The sequence below is a fragment of the Diabrotica undecimpunctata genome, chromosome 7 (assembly GCF_040954645.1).
Source record: "Diabrotica undecimpunctata isolate CICGRU chromosome 7, icDiaUnde3, whole genome shotgun sequence".
Lineage (NCBI taxonomy): Eukaryota > Metazoa > Arthropoda > Insecta > Coleoptera > Chrysomelidae > Diabrotica > Diabrotica undecimpunctata.
The window spans coordinates 32,073,729-32,092,146 of record NC_092809.1 but is presented as its reverse complement, the minus strand read 5'-3'; the positions used below and the strand labels follow the sequence as shown (position 1 = coordinate 32,092,146).

Genomic DNA, 18,418 nt, shown 5'->3' with positions numbered 1-18,418 from the left:
TATAAATTATTTTTTGGTCGAAATAATCACTTCTAATATATATATATATATATATATATATATATTGTACTTTATCTTTTATGATACTCTGTAGAGAGACCGGTTTATACTTCTTGGCCATTGTTTAACTAGTAAATATTTCATATTTTAAATTTTAAGAAGAATTCTGGTGAAGTCCACAAATCGGGAAGTAGGTCATTATCCAAATTCCATTTAAAAAAAGGTGACTCCATCTTTACGCACAATATAGAATGTGAACACACAGCACACGTTTACTAAACAGGAACACTCTAAACACATACAAACATTTACAGCACATTAACCATACTGAGCATTTAAATAATTAGAGTTTGAATTTCCATGGGGCAAAACATCTACCCTCGTATCATTTTAGCCAAATGTGGCTGTTGCCTATAACACCGAGGTCAAAAGTGAATCAACCTCCAATTTTGTTGTGGTACCATAACCTTGTCAACAATCTTGGCGGTTGTTATACACACCGTTTTTCAACTAAATAATGAATGTGTTGAGGTACACATTAAAGGCAATAGGGCTGACTATTATTCATAGTGGACAGAAACACAGGTTTCTGTAACATATTTATATCATTTACTACTTCTGCTGTCTTAAATTATGTTATGCTTTAATTTATTTTCCCTTATACTCAAATATTTATATTATAGTTGGTTTGTATTTTAGGTTATCTCCAAGACGAACACAAAATGGATATTATAGACACGCTAATTGAAGATTCATCTTACGAAGGAAATTATACGAGTCAACATTCTGAAGTAAAAATATTGAATAAAGATATGAAAGTTGCGACTGTACAAAGACCTTACAAGTGTGAAATTTGTTTTAAACAGTTTTCTTACAAATGTTATTTGAAAAGACATTTGAGAGCACATGTTGGTAAGAAATCTTACAAGTGTGAAATTTGTTTTAAGTGGTTTACTCAAGAATATGATTTGAAAAGGCATTTGAGAGTGCACACTGGAGAAAAACCGTATAAGTGTGAAATTTGTTTTCAGCGATTTACTCAAGAATATGATTTGAAAAAGCATTTGAGAGTGCACACTGGAGAAAACTCTTACAAGTGTGAAATTTGTTTTAAGCAATTTAGTAGAGCAGGTCATTTGACAACACATTCGAGAGTGCACACTGGCGAAAAACCTTCCAAGTGTGAAATTTGTTTTAAGCGGTTTACTCACGAATCTGTTTTGAAAAGACATTTGAGAGTGCACACTGGAGAAAAACCGTATAAGTGTGAAATTTGTTTTCAGCGATTTACTCAAGAATATGATTTGAAAAGGCATTTGAGAGTACACACTGGAGAAAACTCTTACAAGTGTGAAATTTGTTTTAAGCAATTTAGTAGAGCAGGTCATTTGACAACACATTCGAGAGTGCACACTGGCGAAAAACCTTTCAAGTGTGAAATTTGTTTTAAGCGGTTTGCTCTCGAATCTGGTTTGAAAAGACATTTGAGAGTGCACACTGGAGAAAAACCGTATAAGTGTGAAATTTGTTTTAAGCAATTTTGTCAAGCAAGTTATTTGAAAACACATTCGAGAGTGCATACTGGAGAAAAACCTTACAAATGTGACATTTGTTTTAAGCAATTTAGTCAAGCAAGTCATTTGAAAACACATTTGAGAGTGCATACTGGAAAAAATCTTACTAATGTGACATTTGTTTTAAGCAATTTAATCAAGAAGGTAATTTGAAAACACATTTGGAAGTACACACTGGAGAAAAATCTTACAAGTGTGAAATTTGTTTTAAGCAATTTGGTAGAGCAAGTCATTTGACAACACATTCGAGAGTGCACACTGGCGAAAAACCTTCCAAGTGTGAAATTTGTTTTAAGCGATTTACTCAAGAATCTGATTTGAAAAGGCATTTGAGAGTGCACACTGGAGAAAAACCGTATAAGTGTGAAATTGGTTTTAAACAGTTTTCTTACCAATGTTCTTTAAAAACACATTTTATAGTGCACACTGGAGAAAAAGTGTAAAATTTGTTTTAAGCCGTTTTCTTGCAAACATATTTTGAAAATGCAGTGAACAAAAATAAATGTTACATTTGTTTTAAGCAGGTTTCTTCCCAGGTACTTAAGGTTGATCTGCACCCCCCAGAAGACAAACTACACATTTGAAAAACGTTGAGAAGGTATGTGACAACTAGAAGTATTTTGACAAATTTTGAGCAAACTTCATATTTTCGTTTTCGAAAAAACTCTAAAAAAACTACTTTTTTCCAAGTATAAAGCGGGAAAACCAGACATACAATTTTGTTAATTTTCTTACAGCATAAAGATATAACCCTAAGAAATACTTGTGAATTTTTTAAACATTTTTGAATGTAGTCTTGTCACAATGGGAAAAATCAATTTGTTCCTGCTTATAATAAAGCTACCGGTAAAAAACCGGAAAAAACTTTAATAACAACATATAACTGTAAAAGTGGACAATATTTCGACTGGTCCAACGAAGACTGTAGTAACTCATTTTTTATGTAATTGAGATAATTATAAAAATGTATTTACACTGTTACCAAAATTCATTAATCTATTAAATGGATGTTTTTATAGCATTAAGTGATACTTTTAATAATGATCTTACAAGGGTAAAACAGATTTAAGACAGAAATGGTCATAAGTGACTTTTGAATGAGTTACTATAGTTTTCGATGGAGATATTTTTAAAGTAATAAATACCAGAATTATTTGTTTCTTAACTTTATTTATATAAAATGCTACATTTTGAAGAAGCTACTGATATAATTTGCAGTTTTATATTTTAATTCAATTTTCCTCATCCGACTCTTCTTCGCTCTCAACTGAATCAACTTCGAGCTCGACTTTAGGAGGTACATAACTCTTTGAATTAAGATTTTTATAAAATCCATGGTACATTGTGGGTATTTTGCCGGTATTACACAGCCACAGTAATCCTTTTAGCTTTTTTTCTTCAATTGGTAATGGTGCATCATACAGTTTCGGTGGAAATTTGATAGTAGTGGAAGGCCGTCCTCTGTATTTTCGATTTAATTTTATGTCACAACCTCTAAAACCATCATCTAATTAGTATTTAAACATTATAGAATTTTGGTGTTCATGCGAAAATTTTATTTCTCGTATTTTGCTAACTTTTTTTTTCGTTGTCAAGTTTCCAATTCTCGGTATCAGTCAGTTTTTTAAAATTAAAAAAATTATCTTGGGACATTTCCGTAACATCATAAACTCTTCCTGTAGTTTTAGCCATTCTAATTAATGTAACCCACTGTTCTGGCACATATACAACCGATTGCCTTTTCTTTGCATTTTCGATAACAGCATGCATACTGTCACCCTCTTTCTGAGTGTGGCCTTTTTCCAGAAATCTGTGAACAATATCAATATGAAAATGAGCAGCAGCAAAAGCAAACATCGAAAACACAAAACGATTCCTATTTTGTCCCCCACAGTTTTCTGAGTAGAATATTATCGTTTTAACACTTTGTTGTGCCTTGAGATCTAAAAATTTCCAGAGGCAACTGGCAATTTCATTAGGACCTCTTTTAGCCACCTGCTTGTGCCATACATAGCAGTAACCCTGATTATTTCCAACATCATAAACTGTAAAGTTATATGTAGAGTATTTGCTTTTGTAGTAAAAATCACTTACGTTAGACAAAGGGGTAGCTAAAACCTTTTGAAGGTCAAAGCAAGCCACACACAAGCTCTTATCATCTAGTGCAAGCTGTTTGTCTATGTCTTTTAAGTTTCTGATAACTTCTTTGTTTTTCATATGGGACTCATATTGTTCAAGCAATTTTGCTTTTTCAGCATCACTAGCCATATTAAAAACAGAACAAACAGTACACTGGTCCTTTTTTGGTTTAAAGAACCCAATATTGAACTGTTCATTGAAAATATCTCTATACTGGCGTGACGTGGCAGCTGTAGTGATGTTATTTTTTTCGCAATGCTCGTTGTACAATCGGTACATTTTCTGGATAGTTAGCCCTTCTTCAAGGTACATCTTCATCGTATTCTTACGGGTATAATTTAAAGGTACTACAGGAAACTGATTTATGTGATTTTTTACGTTGTCTATAAGTTCTGGTGATAGTTTATGTGGTCTGTTAGTGTGCTTTCCACGTTTATCTTCCTCTAATGATCCACCATCTTTCAGTTTCCTTAATGCTGTAGTGATCCAAGTTTCTGAAACGTTAAGGGTTTCCAAAAACATAGTTTTGCAAACACGTTGTTTTTCATTGCGAATGTAGAAGTAATATTCTCAAGAGTAATTTCTTCGAGACCGTTGTTCTGCAGTAATAGTTACTTGTTTTTTGGCAACCTGTCTCACATGACGAGCAATAAAATCCCACTTTCTCGTATGATCTTTTAACTTCCAAAATTCGTTGAAAAAAAGGTCTCTTATCTTCTTTAGCTATTTTGGTAGCACATTTTAGTCTACATGTGTTTGCGCATGGTGCACCCATCTGTCTTCCTTTAATTTGAATACCTTTTCGATTTTTATGTTCAAGTCCCAGGTTTAGACTTGTTTTAGATTTTTCACTCGCCCACTTACTAACGTCTCTAATTCATTTCCTACTTACTCTCTCTATATTGCCTCTGCTTCTTCTCTTTCTATTTGTGGTTGCTTCAGTTATATTCTTATTAGGTTCAATTATTACTTCAGGGATGTTTTTGTCTTCTGTCGGAATGTAATCTGGGTCAGTATCAGAGTCTGCATGAAATGGTTCCTCATCGCTTTCCTTCTCAATTATTTCATTTTCATTCCTATTGGCTTTATTCTCTTCTAAGCTTACTAAAATTAAACAAAAATGAGGTAAATACCTACGTAATATTTTTTCATGCGGAATTTAAACCAACCTGTAGAACATTCAGGATTAATATCAGTCTCGTGGTCACCACGATCCTCATTCGCCTTTTTGTATTTGCTTTCTTCTACAATACTTTCAGCAATATGTTTACCTTAAAAAATAAGTAGGTTTTTACTTTGCTGTTATTATTTTAAATAAAGTTTATGTTTTTATACGCTTTCTCAGCTAATTCCAATATTAACTCACTTCTGGAACACATTATGGCAATTATAACAAAACTAAACTTTTGAACATAACCTTAAACTAACGCAGAATACCGTAGTAACTCATGTTACGATACCTATGCTATCGCCTCAGATAACAACGAAGACTATTGTAACTCAAGATACGATGATTGTCTACGGTTGTTTTTCATAAATCGGAGATACTATAAAACTCTTACACGTAATATTGGTTGCATAACTACGTTTACTGAGATACGATTCTTTCCTGGGGAAGATATCATTATGTTTTATTGTTTTGCGCTCGTAACTCAAAAAGTGGAAAATTTGAGTTACTACAGTCTTCGTTGGACCAGTCGATTTGCAACAAAACGTTGAAAATTTTTTCCTTAACATATGAAAAATCTCGTTAAACAAGAAATATATCTTGAACTGCCGCCATCAAATTGTATCGTAGAGAGTATACTCCATCTCAAACGTGAGTAATATTTATCATCGATAGATTGCATTACTCTCGGCCTCAAAACGCTTCAAGCGAATCGTCATACTAACGAGTTGCCGTATAAATTATTCTGTACAACACTTTGGCAGATTACATCAAGATTTAATAAGAATGTTATCGGTTTGAATAAATTTTATCTGGCATGCTCAAACTTACAGAATAGTAGATACTGTACTATTTCATCTACAAGTAATATAGCTATAAAAAACGTATTTAGTTTTTAAAAACCTATTTAGACTTTTTAGTTAATTATTTTAGTATTTATAAACAATAGTGTTGTTTGCATAACGTTTTAGTGGTAATTTTTATATTAGTATAAGCATTCGTTTTTCTTAAGGAATTCACATTTGTTAACTTGTATTTTAAATCTTTTTTCTCTTATTTTCTCAAAAGTCTCCTTAAGATTTACCATGTGTTCTTAAAGAGAGGTTGAAAATACAATAATGTTGTCCATGTAGATTAGATATATTTCTCCTGTAAGTCCTTTAGTACGTTCTCCATTACTCTCTGGAATGTTGAGGGTGCATTTTTGAGTTCGAATGAGCATTCTCAGGTATTCATAGTGGCCATTTTCAACGTTAAATGCAGTCTTCTAGATATCTTCTTCCTCCATTTCAATTTGATGGAATTCACTGGCTACATCTTTTTTTTTTATTTATTTATTTATTGCTAATTTACAATCTACTTCAATACAGTAATAAGTAAATATGATGTATGTTCTTGGCTTGTGGCAGGTGTCGTCCATTGACGACTCTCTGGAATTTACCTAGCAGCTAGATCTTCTGGCCAAAGTCTTTTTAGACGTCTGTCAACCAGTGGGGGATTGAATAATTCGTCTATGAGATGGTTTGGATGGTCTGCGCTGCGATTCATGTATCTTCTGGAGTGGTCGGCAATCACATCATTGATGAAGGGGATGTTGAGGTCTGCATGAAGGGTTTGGTTTGACACATACCATGGGGCTTTAGCTAACATACGAATAGTTTTTGACTGGAATGTCTGTAGTATCTTGGTGTTGGATGGTTTGCTACAGCCCCACAGCTCAATTCCGTATGTCCACACTGGTTTGAGTATTGTTTTATAGATGGTCAGTTTGTTTTCTAATGAAAGTTGCGATCTTCTGTTGATTAGCCAGTTCATATTTTTAACTTTTAGGTCGAGGTGTCGTCGTTTGGCTGCAATATGTGATTTCCAAGTAAGTTTTTCATCTAGATGAAGACCCAGGTACTTTACTTCTGTTTTTATAGGTATAGGTGAATTATTTAGGTGTAGTTGTGGACATCTAATTCTTCGATTTGTGAAATTTACTTGACAAGACTTGTTTGTGTTGACATTTATTTTCCAGCATTTAAGCCAGTCTTCTAGTTCATTGAGATGATTTTGCAATTTGTTAAATGCTAATATTTCGTTGATGTCTGATGCTAGTATACCAGTGTCATCCGCAAATGTTGCCATTAGTGTATTTTCGCTAATAGGAATATCAGCAGTGAAGATTTGATAAAGGAATGGGCCAAGTACACTGCCTTGAGGTACTCCGGATTTTATTTGGTGGTAGTTGGATAGAGCACCTTCGAATTTAACTTGGAAGTATCTGTCGGACAAGTATGATTTAAGGAGGAGGTAGATTTGGTCAGTTAGCTGAGCTTTTATTTTAAAGAGAAGACCCTCATGCCACACTCTATCAAATGCTTGCTGTATATCGAGGAATGCTGATAGACAGATTTGTTTCCCTTCTAGGCTCTCTTTTATTTTGTTGACTAATCTATGGCACTGTTGTATGGTTGAGTGATTTGACCGAAAACCAAACTGATGATCTGGGATAAGGTTTTCTATAGGTATTATTGTTTCTATTCTGTTAAGGATTAACCTTTCGAAGACTTTTGATAAAGTCGGAAGGAGACTTATTGGTCTGTACGAACTGGCTTCAGTTAGAGGTTTACCAGGTTTAGGTATCATTATAATTTGTGCATACTTCCATTGCACTGGAAAATAGCATAGTCTCAGGAGGCTATTAAAAATAATGGTTATTAAGACGACACCTTTTCTTGGGAGTTTTTTTAAGATTTCGCCAGTTATAAGGTCAAATCCTGGAGCTTTATGAGGGTTAAGCAGGTTGATTTCGTTACGGACTTCGTTTGGTGAGAAGTATTTTAGTGGTAATAATAGCTGACAGGGTGCATTAAGGAAGTCTCTAATTTTCCCGTCGTTAATATCGTTGGCCTGTGGGGTGGAGAAGACGGTTGATAGATGTTCTGCAAATCTGTTGGATTTTTCTATATCTGATCGAGCCCAGGTTCCATCATTTTTCCGAATTGGTGATTTCATTACTACCGGCCTTTTGAATTTCTTTGTGGCTTTCCAAAGAGAGTTGTCGTCAAGAGAAAGGTTTGTGACATATCTTTCAAAAGATTCGTTTTTGGCTGTTTGGATAGCGGAATGAAGTCTGTGTGTGAGCCTGTTTAGATTTGTTTTATCTATCGCGTTTCTTGTTCTTTGCCATTTGCGACGGGCTCTTCTTCTTTCTTCTACTAGTGTTCTAGTGTGGAGGGGTATACTATACCTTTCATCAATGGTTTTTTCCTTTTCAGGAGTAGCTTTCCAAGCGGCTTATTGTATTTGTTCCGTTAGATATTTTACAGCTTCTTCAATATCGTTTTTGTGTTTGAGTCGAATGTCAAGAGATATTTTTTCATTGATTTCTTCATTGAATTGAACCCAATTCGTGTTACTGGAACATAGCCTTGGTGCAAGAGTTTTCCAAATTATATTGGTACTTAAAGTTATCAAGATGGGACTGTGGTCCGAATGTAGATCAAAACTGGGGGTGATGTCGCTGTGTATTTCAGGTATTCCCTTAGTTATAGCAAAGTCTAGCAGATCAGGAATTTTGTTGTTATCAGTGGGCCAGTATGTGGGGGTACCAGTTGTTAGGTATTTCAGGTTATTATCTTGTATGATCTTTAATAGATTTCTGCCTTTTGGAGATATCAGTCTTGCTCCCCAGGTTGTATGTTTTGCATTCCAGTCCCCTGCCACTAGGAAATGTGAACCAAGTTGTTCAAAAAACTCTCTGTATTCCTCCAGATTGATGGTATGGCGTGGTGGGCTGTAGATAGAAGCTATTGTTAATGGGAAGGTGAGCGCTTGTACTTTTATGATACTACTCTGAATTTTGTTGGTGATATATGGAGCAAGTTCATAGTGCTTTATAGCTGTACGGATTATTACAACTGAACCAGCATGGGCTGTTCCATCTGGATGGTTTGCATAATAGACAGAGTAGTGTGGAATTTTTATAAAAGACCTCTCAGTTGTGTGACTCTCAGATATAAGTAGGATGTCTATTTTGTTTAATTTTAGAAATAGTATAATTTCTTGCACATGGTTTGTTAGACCATTTGCGTTCCACTCTGCTATTCTAAGTGAGTTAGCCATTACGACGTTCTATTTATCACAGTTGTAAGCATGCTTAGTATCATGCTGTTTTGGTTTATCAATTGTGCAAACATATTTTTAAATTCGTTGAGGAATTCTGTAAGTTTATTTGAAAGGTCTGAATTATTGTTGTCTTGTGAAGAAGTATTAGTTGCTGCAACTTGAGCATATGTTACATGTGATTGGCGTATGTGGTGAGCATTAGTGTTATTATTATTTAGGCTTGCAACTCTAGGAATGCTGCTTGTTATATTTTTGTTTTTCTAATTTACTAGGTCTTTATATATAGCACATCCTTTATAGTTTGCTGGATGATTGCCATTACATAAGGCACATGTTGCTGGTGTGTCGCGTGCTTTTTTGCAGGTTTTTGTATCATGTGATCCACCGCATTTAACACAGGCGAATGGCCTCAGACAGTAACTTTTTGAGTGCCCGTATTTTTGACACCTTGTGCATTGTACTATTGTATTTTTTATTCTAGGTGGTTCTACTGTTATTATGCAGTTTCGTAGGACTTGCAGGTTAAATATGTTTTTGTTGTTTTCATTTGGCTCTATATCGACAAAGAATAAGGGCAATGGTTCTTTGGTAACTCTATGTCTAACATTAATTATGTTGCGAACTTTAAAACCCTTATTATCTAATTCATGCGAGATATCTCCTGTGGGTGTTGAATGATGTAATCCTCTTATGACAACTCTATAGGCCCTCTCTTGTTTCGGTTGGTAAGTGTGATGTACAATGTTTTCTTTTCTAAGGTGCTGTATTCTCCTGTAGGTGTCTGAGTTTGTAGGGTTAATTTTTACTGTATTATTTGAAATGGTTTTGGTGTAATAGGTTTCGGCCGCAGTTGCAGTTGAAAGGTTTGCTATCATAGCACTATAGTCAGTAACTCCATAAATATAGATTGGTGGCGGTGAGGGATCTTTTTTGGTTATATTTGTGTTTGATGTATTTGATAAATTGTCTATTTGTTCATCTAGATTTTCTTTTGAGAGGGAATCAAATCTGTTTTGTGTTTGGATTTGCTTGGGAATTTCTGAAGTTTTTTGTCTTTTCACCCTTTTTCTCTTATTGCCAACTTCTTGCCAAGGATGTTTATTTTCGTTTTCTGTTTCGTTAGGTTCTACGTCGCTATCGCTATCCGTGTAGTTATTGATGTTTTGTGATGATGAGAGTGAGCATTGAGGGTTTGTGGATACTGTTGTGTATTGGGACTGAATAGGGTTTTGAGTGTTATGAATATTTTGTGCAGTTGATTGACTAGGAAAATGTACTTGGTTTGGTATAGCTATTTGGGTTGGAATAGGTATTTGGCTTAGGCATGACATTTGCTTTGTTGTCTGGTTAGCAGATGGTGTTTGATTAAAATACAAAAATGGTACTTGCGGTTTTACTGCTGTTTGGTTTGACTGGTTCTGGTTATTTATTGTTGGGACATCCTGTATAGTATTCATTTGTTGATAAATTGGTTGGCCATTATTATCAAATCCTAATAAGTTCCCCGAAGGGAACATATTTCTTTTGGTTGTTTGACTAATCACTTAGTTTTTGTTACTTTTCACTTTAACAATTTTTTGATGCTGATAAGATAATTACTAGTTAATTAGGTAGATTTACGATAAGGAAGTTCTCTAGCGCTTTGAATGACGGCACGTGTTCACGCTTCGAGAATCAGATTGCTACTACTGGCTACATCTAGGGTGGAAAAGTATTGGCAGCGTCCTAGTTTGTCCAGAATGTCTGTTATATTTGGAATTGGATATAGATCATCGATGGTTTTCTCGCTCACCTTTCTGTAGTCGACAACTATTCGCTATTTAATTTTCCCTGGGGCATCTGGTTTCTCTGGAATGACCAGGGCGATTGACTCGGTCTGATGATTCCTTGATCGATCATCCTTATGGATGTGTGGATACCGATTTGACTTAAAACTGGAACTTCATCTCTGGTTCGTATGTGGTGTTTTATTTGGTTAGTAAATGTTAACGGACTGTCTGAATGATGAAATATGCATGATGCAAACTTCCTGCACTGTCGTCTTAGGTGAGATTCTTCTTCTGTATTAAAATGATCGGTTCTTAGGAAATGATCTCTTAGAGATTTATTGGTTGACTTTTGATGGGATTGGTTATTGCTACTTGGATATATTCATCGGTGTTATTGACTAGCTGGGTCAGGGCAAGTTGATTACATGCGACGGTGAGAGTTCCTCTTAGGATGGCACCTTCGACTTCTTGTCTTGGGATGACGATTTTACCTGATGTTTCTTTTACTGGCAGTTTGACTTTTGTAATTGTTTAGGGCTCTTGGTGGACTGTATAGAATTGGGCTTTATTTGTGACATAGTAATTAATAGGAAGAATAGAATGCTCTGTAGTAAGAGTAGCTTGGGTAAAATCGAAATTTGCTTTCAGAAGCCTTAAGATTAAGACCATCAAATGTCTTGTGAAATTTGAAAAGATAAAATTTTAAGTTAATATCCGAGTTAAATTCAGGAAAAAATTGGGATTTCTAGACAATAATGCTCTGAATGATTCTGAAAAATTGATGTAATAAGTGGTTCATATTTAATATTATTTTTGTAGAATTTATTGGCTATGTCAGGATTAAGGAAAGATTTAGTGGCTCCTGTATCATTAAGAAATTTAAGTAGGAGATTTTGAATTTTAATGTAAGGAAGCTCTCTTTTGTCAGCATAGAAATGCAATTCTACTACGTTTCTTCTTTCTTTTTGAAAAATTTGAAAATTTACATCTTCGTTCTCATAGTCTTAGATTTTTTGTTCATAGTAAGAGTAATCTGGGTATGTGTCTATATCATCATCAATCAGCTAATCGCGTCCACTGCTGGACATAGGCCTCCCTCAGTTCTTTCCAGTGTTCTCTGCACTGGGCCGCTTGTAGCCAGTTTCACGTTTTATATCATCGGTCCATATAGTCGGTGGTCGTCCTCGGCTTCTTTTATAGTTTCTGGGCCTCCATTCCATAACTTCTGTTCTGGCCAAGTGCCCTGCCCAGTTCCACTTAAGCGTCATGGTTCTTTCGATGACGTCTTGAACTCCTGATCTTTGCCTGATTTATTGGTTTGTTATGTGGTCTTGAAGGCTTACGTTCAGCATTGCACGTTCCATGGCTCGTCGTGTAACTCTCGAGTTTATTCGCAGATTTTTGCGTGAGTGTTAAAGTCTCTGCTCCATAAGTTTATACAGGCAAAACACATTGATTATAAACCGTGCGTTGAGACACATGGGAATTGAACTTTTTAGAATATGGCTTAATTTGCCAAATGCTGCCCATATCAGGCCTATTCGGCTCTGTATTTCATGTGTTTGATTGTCTCTGCTTATTTTGATCTCATGTCCCAGATATTTGTAAGTGTCTGTTGTATGGTATTATTGTCTATAGTTATATTGCCACTCATTACGAGATTTGTCATAAGTTTAGTTTTCTCAAAGTTTATCTTTAATCCTGCTCTTTCAGACAGACTTTTAAGCGAATGTATCATAGAAACTGTATCCTGTAAGTTATCTGCGATTAACACATCATCATCTGCAAACCCTAGATGATTTAATCTTTCTCCGTCTTTATTGATGCCCATATCTTGCCGTTGAGTGTTCTTAAATATTGACTCTAGAGCTGCCGTGAACAATTTTGGTGAAATAACCTTGTCTAACTCTTCGACCTAAGCTGAATTTTTCTGTGTCTTCATGTAGTCGTATACTTGATGTAGCGTTCTCGTAGATGTTTTTGATTAGTGTCGTGTACCTGTAATCTATTCGGCTTTGATTTAGGGCTTCCAGTACCAACTGTTTCAAACTCTACAGTATCAAAAGCCTTCTCGTAATGACAAATGCAAGAACCAGTCGTATGTTGTACTCGATGCACTTTTCTATTAATATCTTTATGGTATGCAAATGGTCATTTGTGCCATATTCTGCCCTGAAGCCTGCCTGTTCCTTGGGCTGATAGAAATCAAGTTTAGGTGTTAGTCTCTTTGTTAAGATTTTCATAAAGAGTTTGTACATATGTGCAAAATAAACAAATTAAAAATTCTTTTTGCTAATTTTTTAATTCTTATAGTTACCAATTTACTTCATTCATATCTTTTGCATATTCAGCCATTGCTAGTACTTCGACTTCATCTCCATTTCTTTTTCTCTTACTATAGTTGAGAATCAGATTTGTAGACAGTAGATTCTCAGAAATGTTAATGCGGTAAAGCGACGACATCGTTGCCAGTTGTGAATTGCCATCGTTGTTAGCAATTTATATTTTAATCATTCACAAGCAGCAAAATTATCATAGATTAATGATCGTTTTGTATTCGTTGAGGAATCTAATAAAATGTATTTAATAGGATCATATAATATATTTTCGATTTCTTCGGAAATCGAAGTGGAAATTGAAACATCAATAAACGTACTTTAACCTTTAATTGTGGCTTATTCTCATTTAAATAGTAATTACTTTAAAATGCCACAAGAAAATAGCTTCAGAACAATGTAATATATAATGTCAAATAATGATAGATACATGCGTATAAACTGTTATAAACGTAAATTGATATAGTTGAAAATACAATTTTTTTTTGGATTTTAATTATACTGGGAATAATAACAGTAATGTAACAGTTTAAAATATATAAAAGCTCAGGAAGAAACATTTGCCTTTCAAAGAGTTGAATTTTTTTTAATTAACTGAAAATATAAAAAATAAAATGGATGTTTTGATAAAAATGAAGTCGAGCATTTATTACATAACTTATATTTATAACACTGCAGTAAATTGAAAAATTGCTGCGCCTTCTTCCCTCCAAAAGAACCCTTTATCTGATGTACCAATCCCTGTCTAAAATTTGAAGGCCTTCCAAGTCGACGGCAGAAATCCCAGTCACCAAAATGATCAACGACCATAATATGTAAAGACACATCAGACCTGAACTCCCGAGTGTATTCAGAGAGCTTTTCACCCCCCCCCCCCCCTCCCTCCCCCCACAGTGTAGGGTAAGCATCTGCACTAAGAAACAACAGGCGGCATACGAGCATTTATGTCACAGCTACCGCAGAAAACCGTGGAAAAAATCAGAAGTAAACCTCGATAAAAAAAATCCGCAATCTCAGTTCGTTACCAGGGATGAATAGCTAGAAGAAATTCACAATTTATTAGAAGGTATATAAATATATATTGTTGAAACAGTGTTAAAGTAATTTGAAATGGTGAATTTATTTGTTCTTTCTTTCAGATTAAGAATGTTTTAAAAAAAATTTAATAGAAAATTCCAATTCAGTGGAGGTTTTATCATTATTCGTTCTTCTTTAATTGTTGACCACTGGCCTTGTCGCTTACAATTGTATTTGTCTACTGACAACCGCTGGAAAAAATCGTCTTTCACCAACCAGCAAGCACTTAGGATTAATTCCGGTAAACGCAGCCATAACATGATATTGTTTATATTATTGTTATGATTTGAATTTCACGATTTTTTACGAAGTGACGTTGTGTTTGCATATTTTAATAGATCACAAGCAAATATTATTTTAAATTTTTGAGGGTCATTTACTTAATATTTTATTAAAATGCCAATAAAGTGTCTTGTTTGTGGTCGCGGAAGTTCGAAAAACTTAAGGCCGATTCACATTAGACGTTCAGGTCACGCTCCGCTCACGATCAAGAATTGTGTACACTATTCACAGTAAGCGCTCAGGTGACGCTCCGCTCACGATCAAGAATTTCCGTATACTATTCAATTTGGCGGGACTCAGAGAATAGGCACAGTTCTTTGCATATATAAATTTGTTTAACATGTTTAAAGATTTTTCTAACAGTGATTTGGCTGTCATTGCTTTATGTTTGGACGAAGAAGAGCTTCAGTCAACCAATAAACAGCCAAGAATATGGGTGCACAATATTTTAAAAACAAGGAAAACAGAAGGGTAGTTTTTTACTCTGTATAAAGGTCTCTATGACGATGAAACTAAATTTTTTCAGTACTTTCGAATGACAAAACATAAATTTTATTGTACCGTATTTTATGTACCGTATCAAAATACAATCTCCCTGGTTGTACAATTCCTTACAGCAGCGCACCAATTCAATCAACTGTCATCTATCGAGCTGCAAAAATCGTACCTTCACCTGACTGTTACTAATTCACACTACCCTGCCGCTCCACTCCACTCAGATCAAGTCACGATCAAACTATTCTCCTGGAGAATCGCCGCGGTCAAAAGAGCGGGACGGAACGTGAGCGTTGTGTTTACTGTGAATAGCACCATTTAAGATGCGTGTAAGAATACTTGACCGAACCTTGAGCTGAGCGTGACCTGAGCTATAATGTGAATCGGCCTTAAACATCACTTTTCAGGTAAGTCATTTTTGAAAATGTATATTGTTTTATCATCATTAGGTTATGTGTTGATAGTCAGTGAAGGCGTTTAGTTTATTTAATAAATAAATTATTGTACGGAATACTATTGACGACAATTTCAATTAAATGTTTTGTTTTTTGTTATTAAAATAGGTTTAATAGGTTATAAAACTAGGTTTTTTTTTCATAGATTTCCTTTTGACAAAGAAAAATAAACGAGCACGCCAGAATAACAATCAGAATGCCCACTCTCAGATGCTAGCCACCTTTGAAGTGTGTCAGCGGGCGATCGTCATATTTAAAACGGAAAACACAGGCTGGGATTGAGAATTTTGTGACAAGCTACGACAGAACCGTAATTTAAATTTTATGAGGTTAATAATTTAGTAAATTTGAAATAATTTAATTTTTTTTTAACTAAAAGTACGACAAACAATATTGCATATTAGTCTATGGTTGCCGTAAATAAATTAAACCGGGTTAATTTTTCTATTCCTGGATTAACATATTATACTTGGATTGTACTGAATTAAAATATAGGATAGAAAAAAAAAAACAAGTTATATATACAATATTAGAAACAGATACATACATATGATGGATTAGGATTACTTCCGTAGTGAACATATTTCAAATATTTTTGACAGTGTGAAGTGAACATCACCTAAGATGTAAACTTGCGGTTATACGACATAGGACGATGCTTTTCTGTTAAATGCAGTCGCACTGACATGCTTTTAAATTGGAAATACAAATATATGTAATTCTTAGCTGTAAAATCAATAAACAACTGATAATGGAATTTATTAATTGAGTGGAAAATTACTAAAAAAAAACAAATGTCATTCATAAATGATTTATTTTTAATTTTCACATAACTAATAAACAGATACAAAGAATAAGATACTCGCGAGTATTTTGTGTACATTTCACATTTTTTTGACTAATTTAGAAGTAAAATGAATACACGTTAAAAAAAGTTGAGGATACATATGTGCCGTTAAAAATTGTAAAAATACATGTTCGAAATGAAATGAGTGTTTTTTTACTTTTCAGAACTATCCAGGAAGGTAAGAAAAATAACAATTAGTATTTATATTCGCTCCGTGTGTGACCATGGTAGGGGTACTTTGAAACGATGCCAGCGTGCGTAGCGGCGAAATATGACAAAATTGGACCTACCTTTTTACCCATAAATTTTATCAAAAATGTGTGCAAATACATATTGCGTATTTAATTTTGCTAATAGTAGCAAAAATAGTAAGTGTAGTTTTTATAGGTTCCGAAAAATTACATATAAATTAGAGAAAAGAAAAAGATGGATCCGTGCTATTAATATGAAAAAGTAAATATCATAACTTCATTTTTATGCAATTGAAATAGGAAAAATTTAGATAATTTACTTAAATGATATTTTATAAGGCTACAAGCTAACTGCAGAGTGCCCGATGACTTTAGCTTTTATATTATAACTTTTACTATTACTGTTTTTAAATATATGCTCTTTTACGTGAAAAACTTGATTTGCCAGTACTAGATTTTTCCGTTTGTGGTTGAAAAGATATATTATGATGAATTTTGAGAAACCCAGTTTTTAATACATTTATTTTGTACATAAACTGAAAAAATATAATTAAAAAGTTAATTATTAATAATTGTCAATTTCGCATGTATTTAATAATGTCAAACATATGTCATATGTTTAACCTGAAAATTGGTAGGTCTAAAACTGTCAGATGAAGGCGGTAGATGTCGCGTCAGTCACGCATGGAGCGATTCAGATCTTAGAAGTTAAAATATCGTCGGCCCAATGCCAAAACAATGAATTTGAAAAATCGTGATTTGGAGATATTTGGGTTTGAAGGTTTTGATACTCTGTAAAAATTCAGATTTTTGTCAGAATAATTTCAGTTCTTGGGAGATAAATAGGATCTACTTTGACAGTTTATGACTTGCTTATTATTTTTTCTGTTTATTAGCCCCCACCTTTCAAAATGTCATATTCTTGGATTTGGCATCGCAAAATTTTCTTTCAAATCACTTACAGTACAATAAGAAAACCTAAAGACAATGATTTTCAATATTTTTATTAATTTGAAATATCAATAAACATGTGTATTTTCATTGAGAAACTAGAATAAACTCAGGAGCTATAAATTTAAGAAAACAAAACAACTGATAAATCATTGGAAAAATAAACAAAAAAGGTTTTCTCAAAAAATACTGAAAATACAAGAGGAACTAAATTAATGAGCTTGAGTATGAAGTGAAGTGGTTTAATTTTCATCTGAGTCAGTATTTTCACTGCCATCTGGTTCTGGTAATCTATCCCTAATATTATTATTAATTTTTAGCGGCTTGTAAAAACTGTGATGAACTTTTGGGATTGTTAAATCAGAATACATTTTTTGTAAATCCTGATATTTTGGCTTCTCAATGGGTAACTCACATTCACATGATTTTGTTAACTCCGCTGTTTTTGGTCGACCGCGAAATTTTTTCATGCAGTTTATCTCATTCAATTATTGTTCAAAATCTATTTTGTAAAACACCTTAGTAATGTCAGATTTAAGATAACGAATCCAGCAAATCTTAACGCCATGGTATTTTGTTCATCTCAAATTTTTGCGCTGCAAATTCTTTAAAATCATAAACATAATCAAAGCTTCTGCTCCTCACTTGATATGGTCGTGGTTTCATACGAGCATCTCTTATTACTTGCGCCCAACCTTCAGGAATGTATACAGGAACATGCTTAGCTTTCTGCTCAATTTTAGAATGTATGGAATCGCATTCCATTTCAGTGTCAGCTTTCGAAAAATTTATGATCTATGATTTTCAAGCTAGGATGAACAGAAATGATTTGCATACACATAGCAGCAAAATTTGAATTTTTTGTTGGCCACCACAGCCATCTGACATCATTCTAACTTCTGTTACTTCTGTATTAGATAATACGTATTCATAGATATAAGAAGCGATTTCATTTGAACCCCTTTTACCCTGGGTTTCATCCCATAGATAGCAAATGCCATTTTGATTTCCAATATTATAA

At 34.0% G+C, this 18,418-nt stretch overlaps 1 protein-coding gene across 2 annotated transcripts in view; it reads left to right on the top strand.

Annotated features, from left to right (window-relative positions):
* The window catches only part of LOC140445150 (uncharacterized), a 37,337-nt gene extending 24,288 nt beyond the window's left edge, over nt 1-13,049 (top strand). For both annotated transcript variants that reach the window (XM_072537006.1, XM_072537008.1), the window contains one exon: nt 700-13,049. In XM_072537006.1, coding sequence (XP_072393107.1) covers nt 700-1,727 — 1,028 coding nt within the window. In that variant the 3' untranslated portion in view covers nt 1,728-13,049. The remainder of the gene's footprint in view (nt 1-699) is intronic.
* The last annotated feature ends 5,369 nt before the right edge of the window (nt 13,050-18,418 follow it).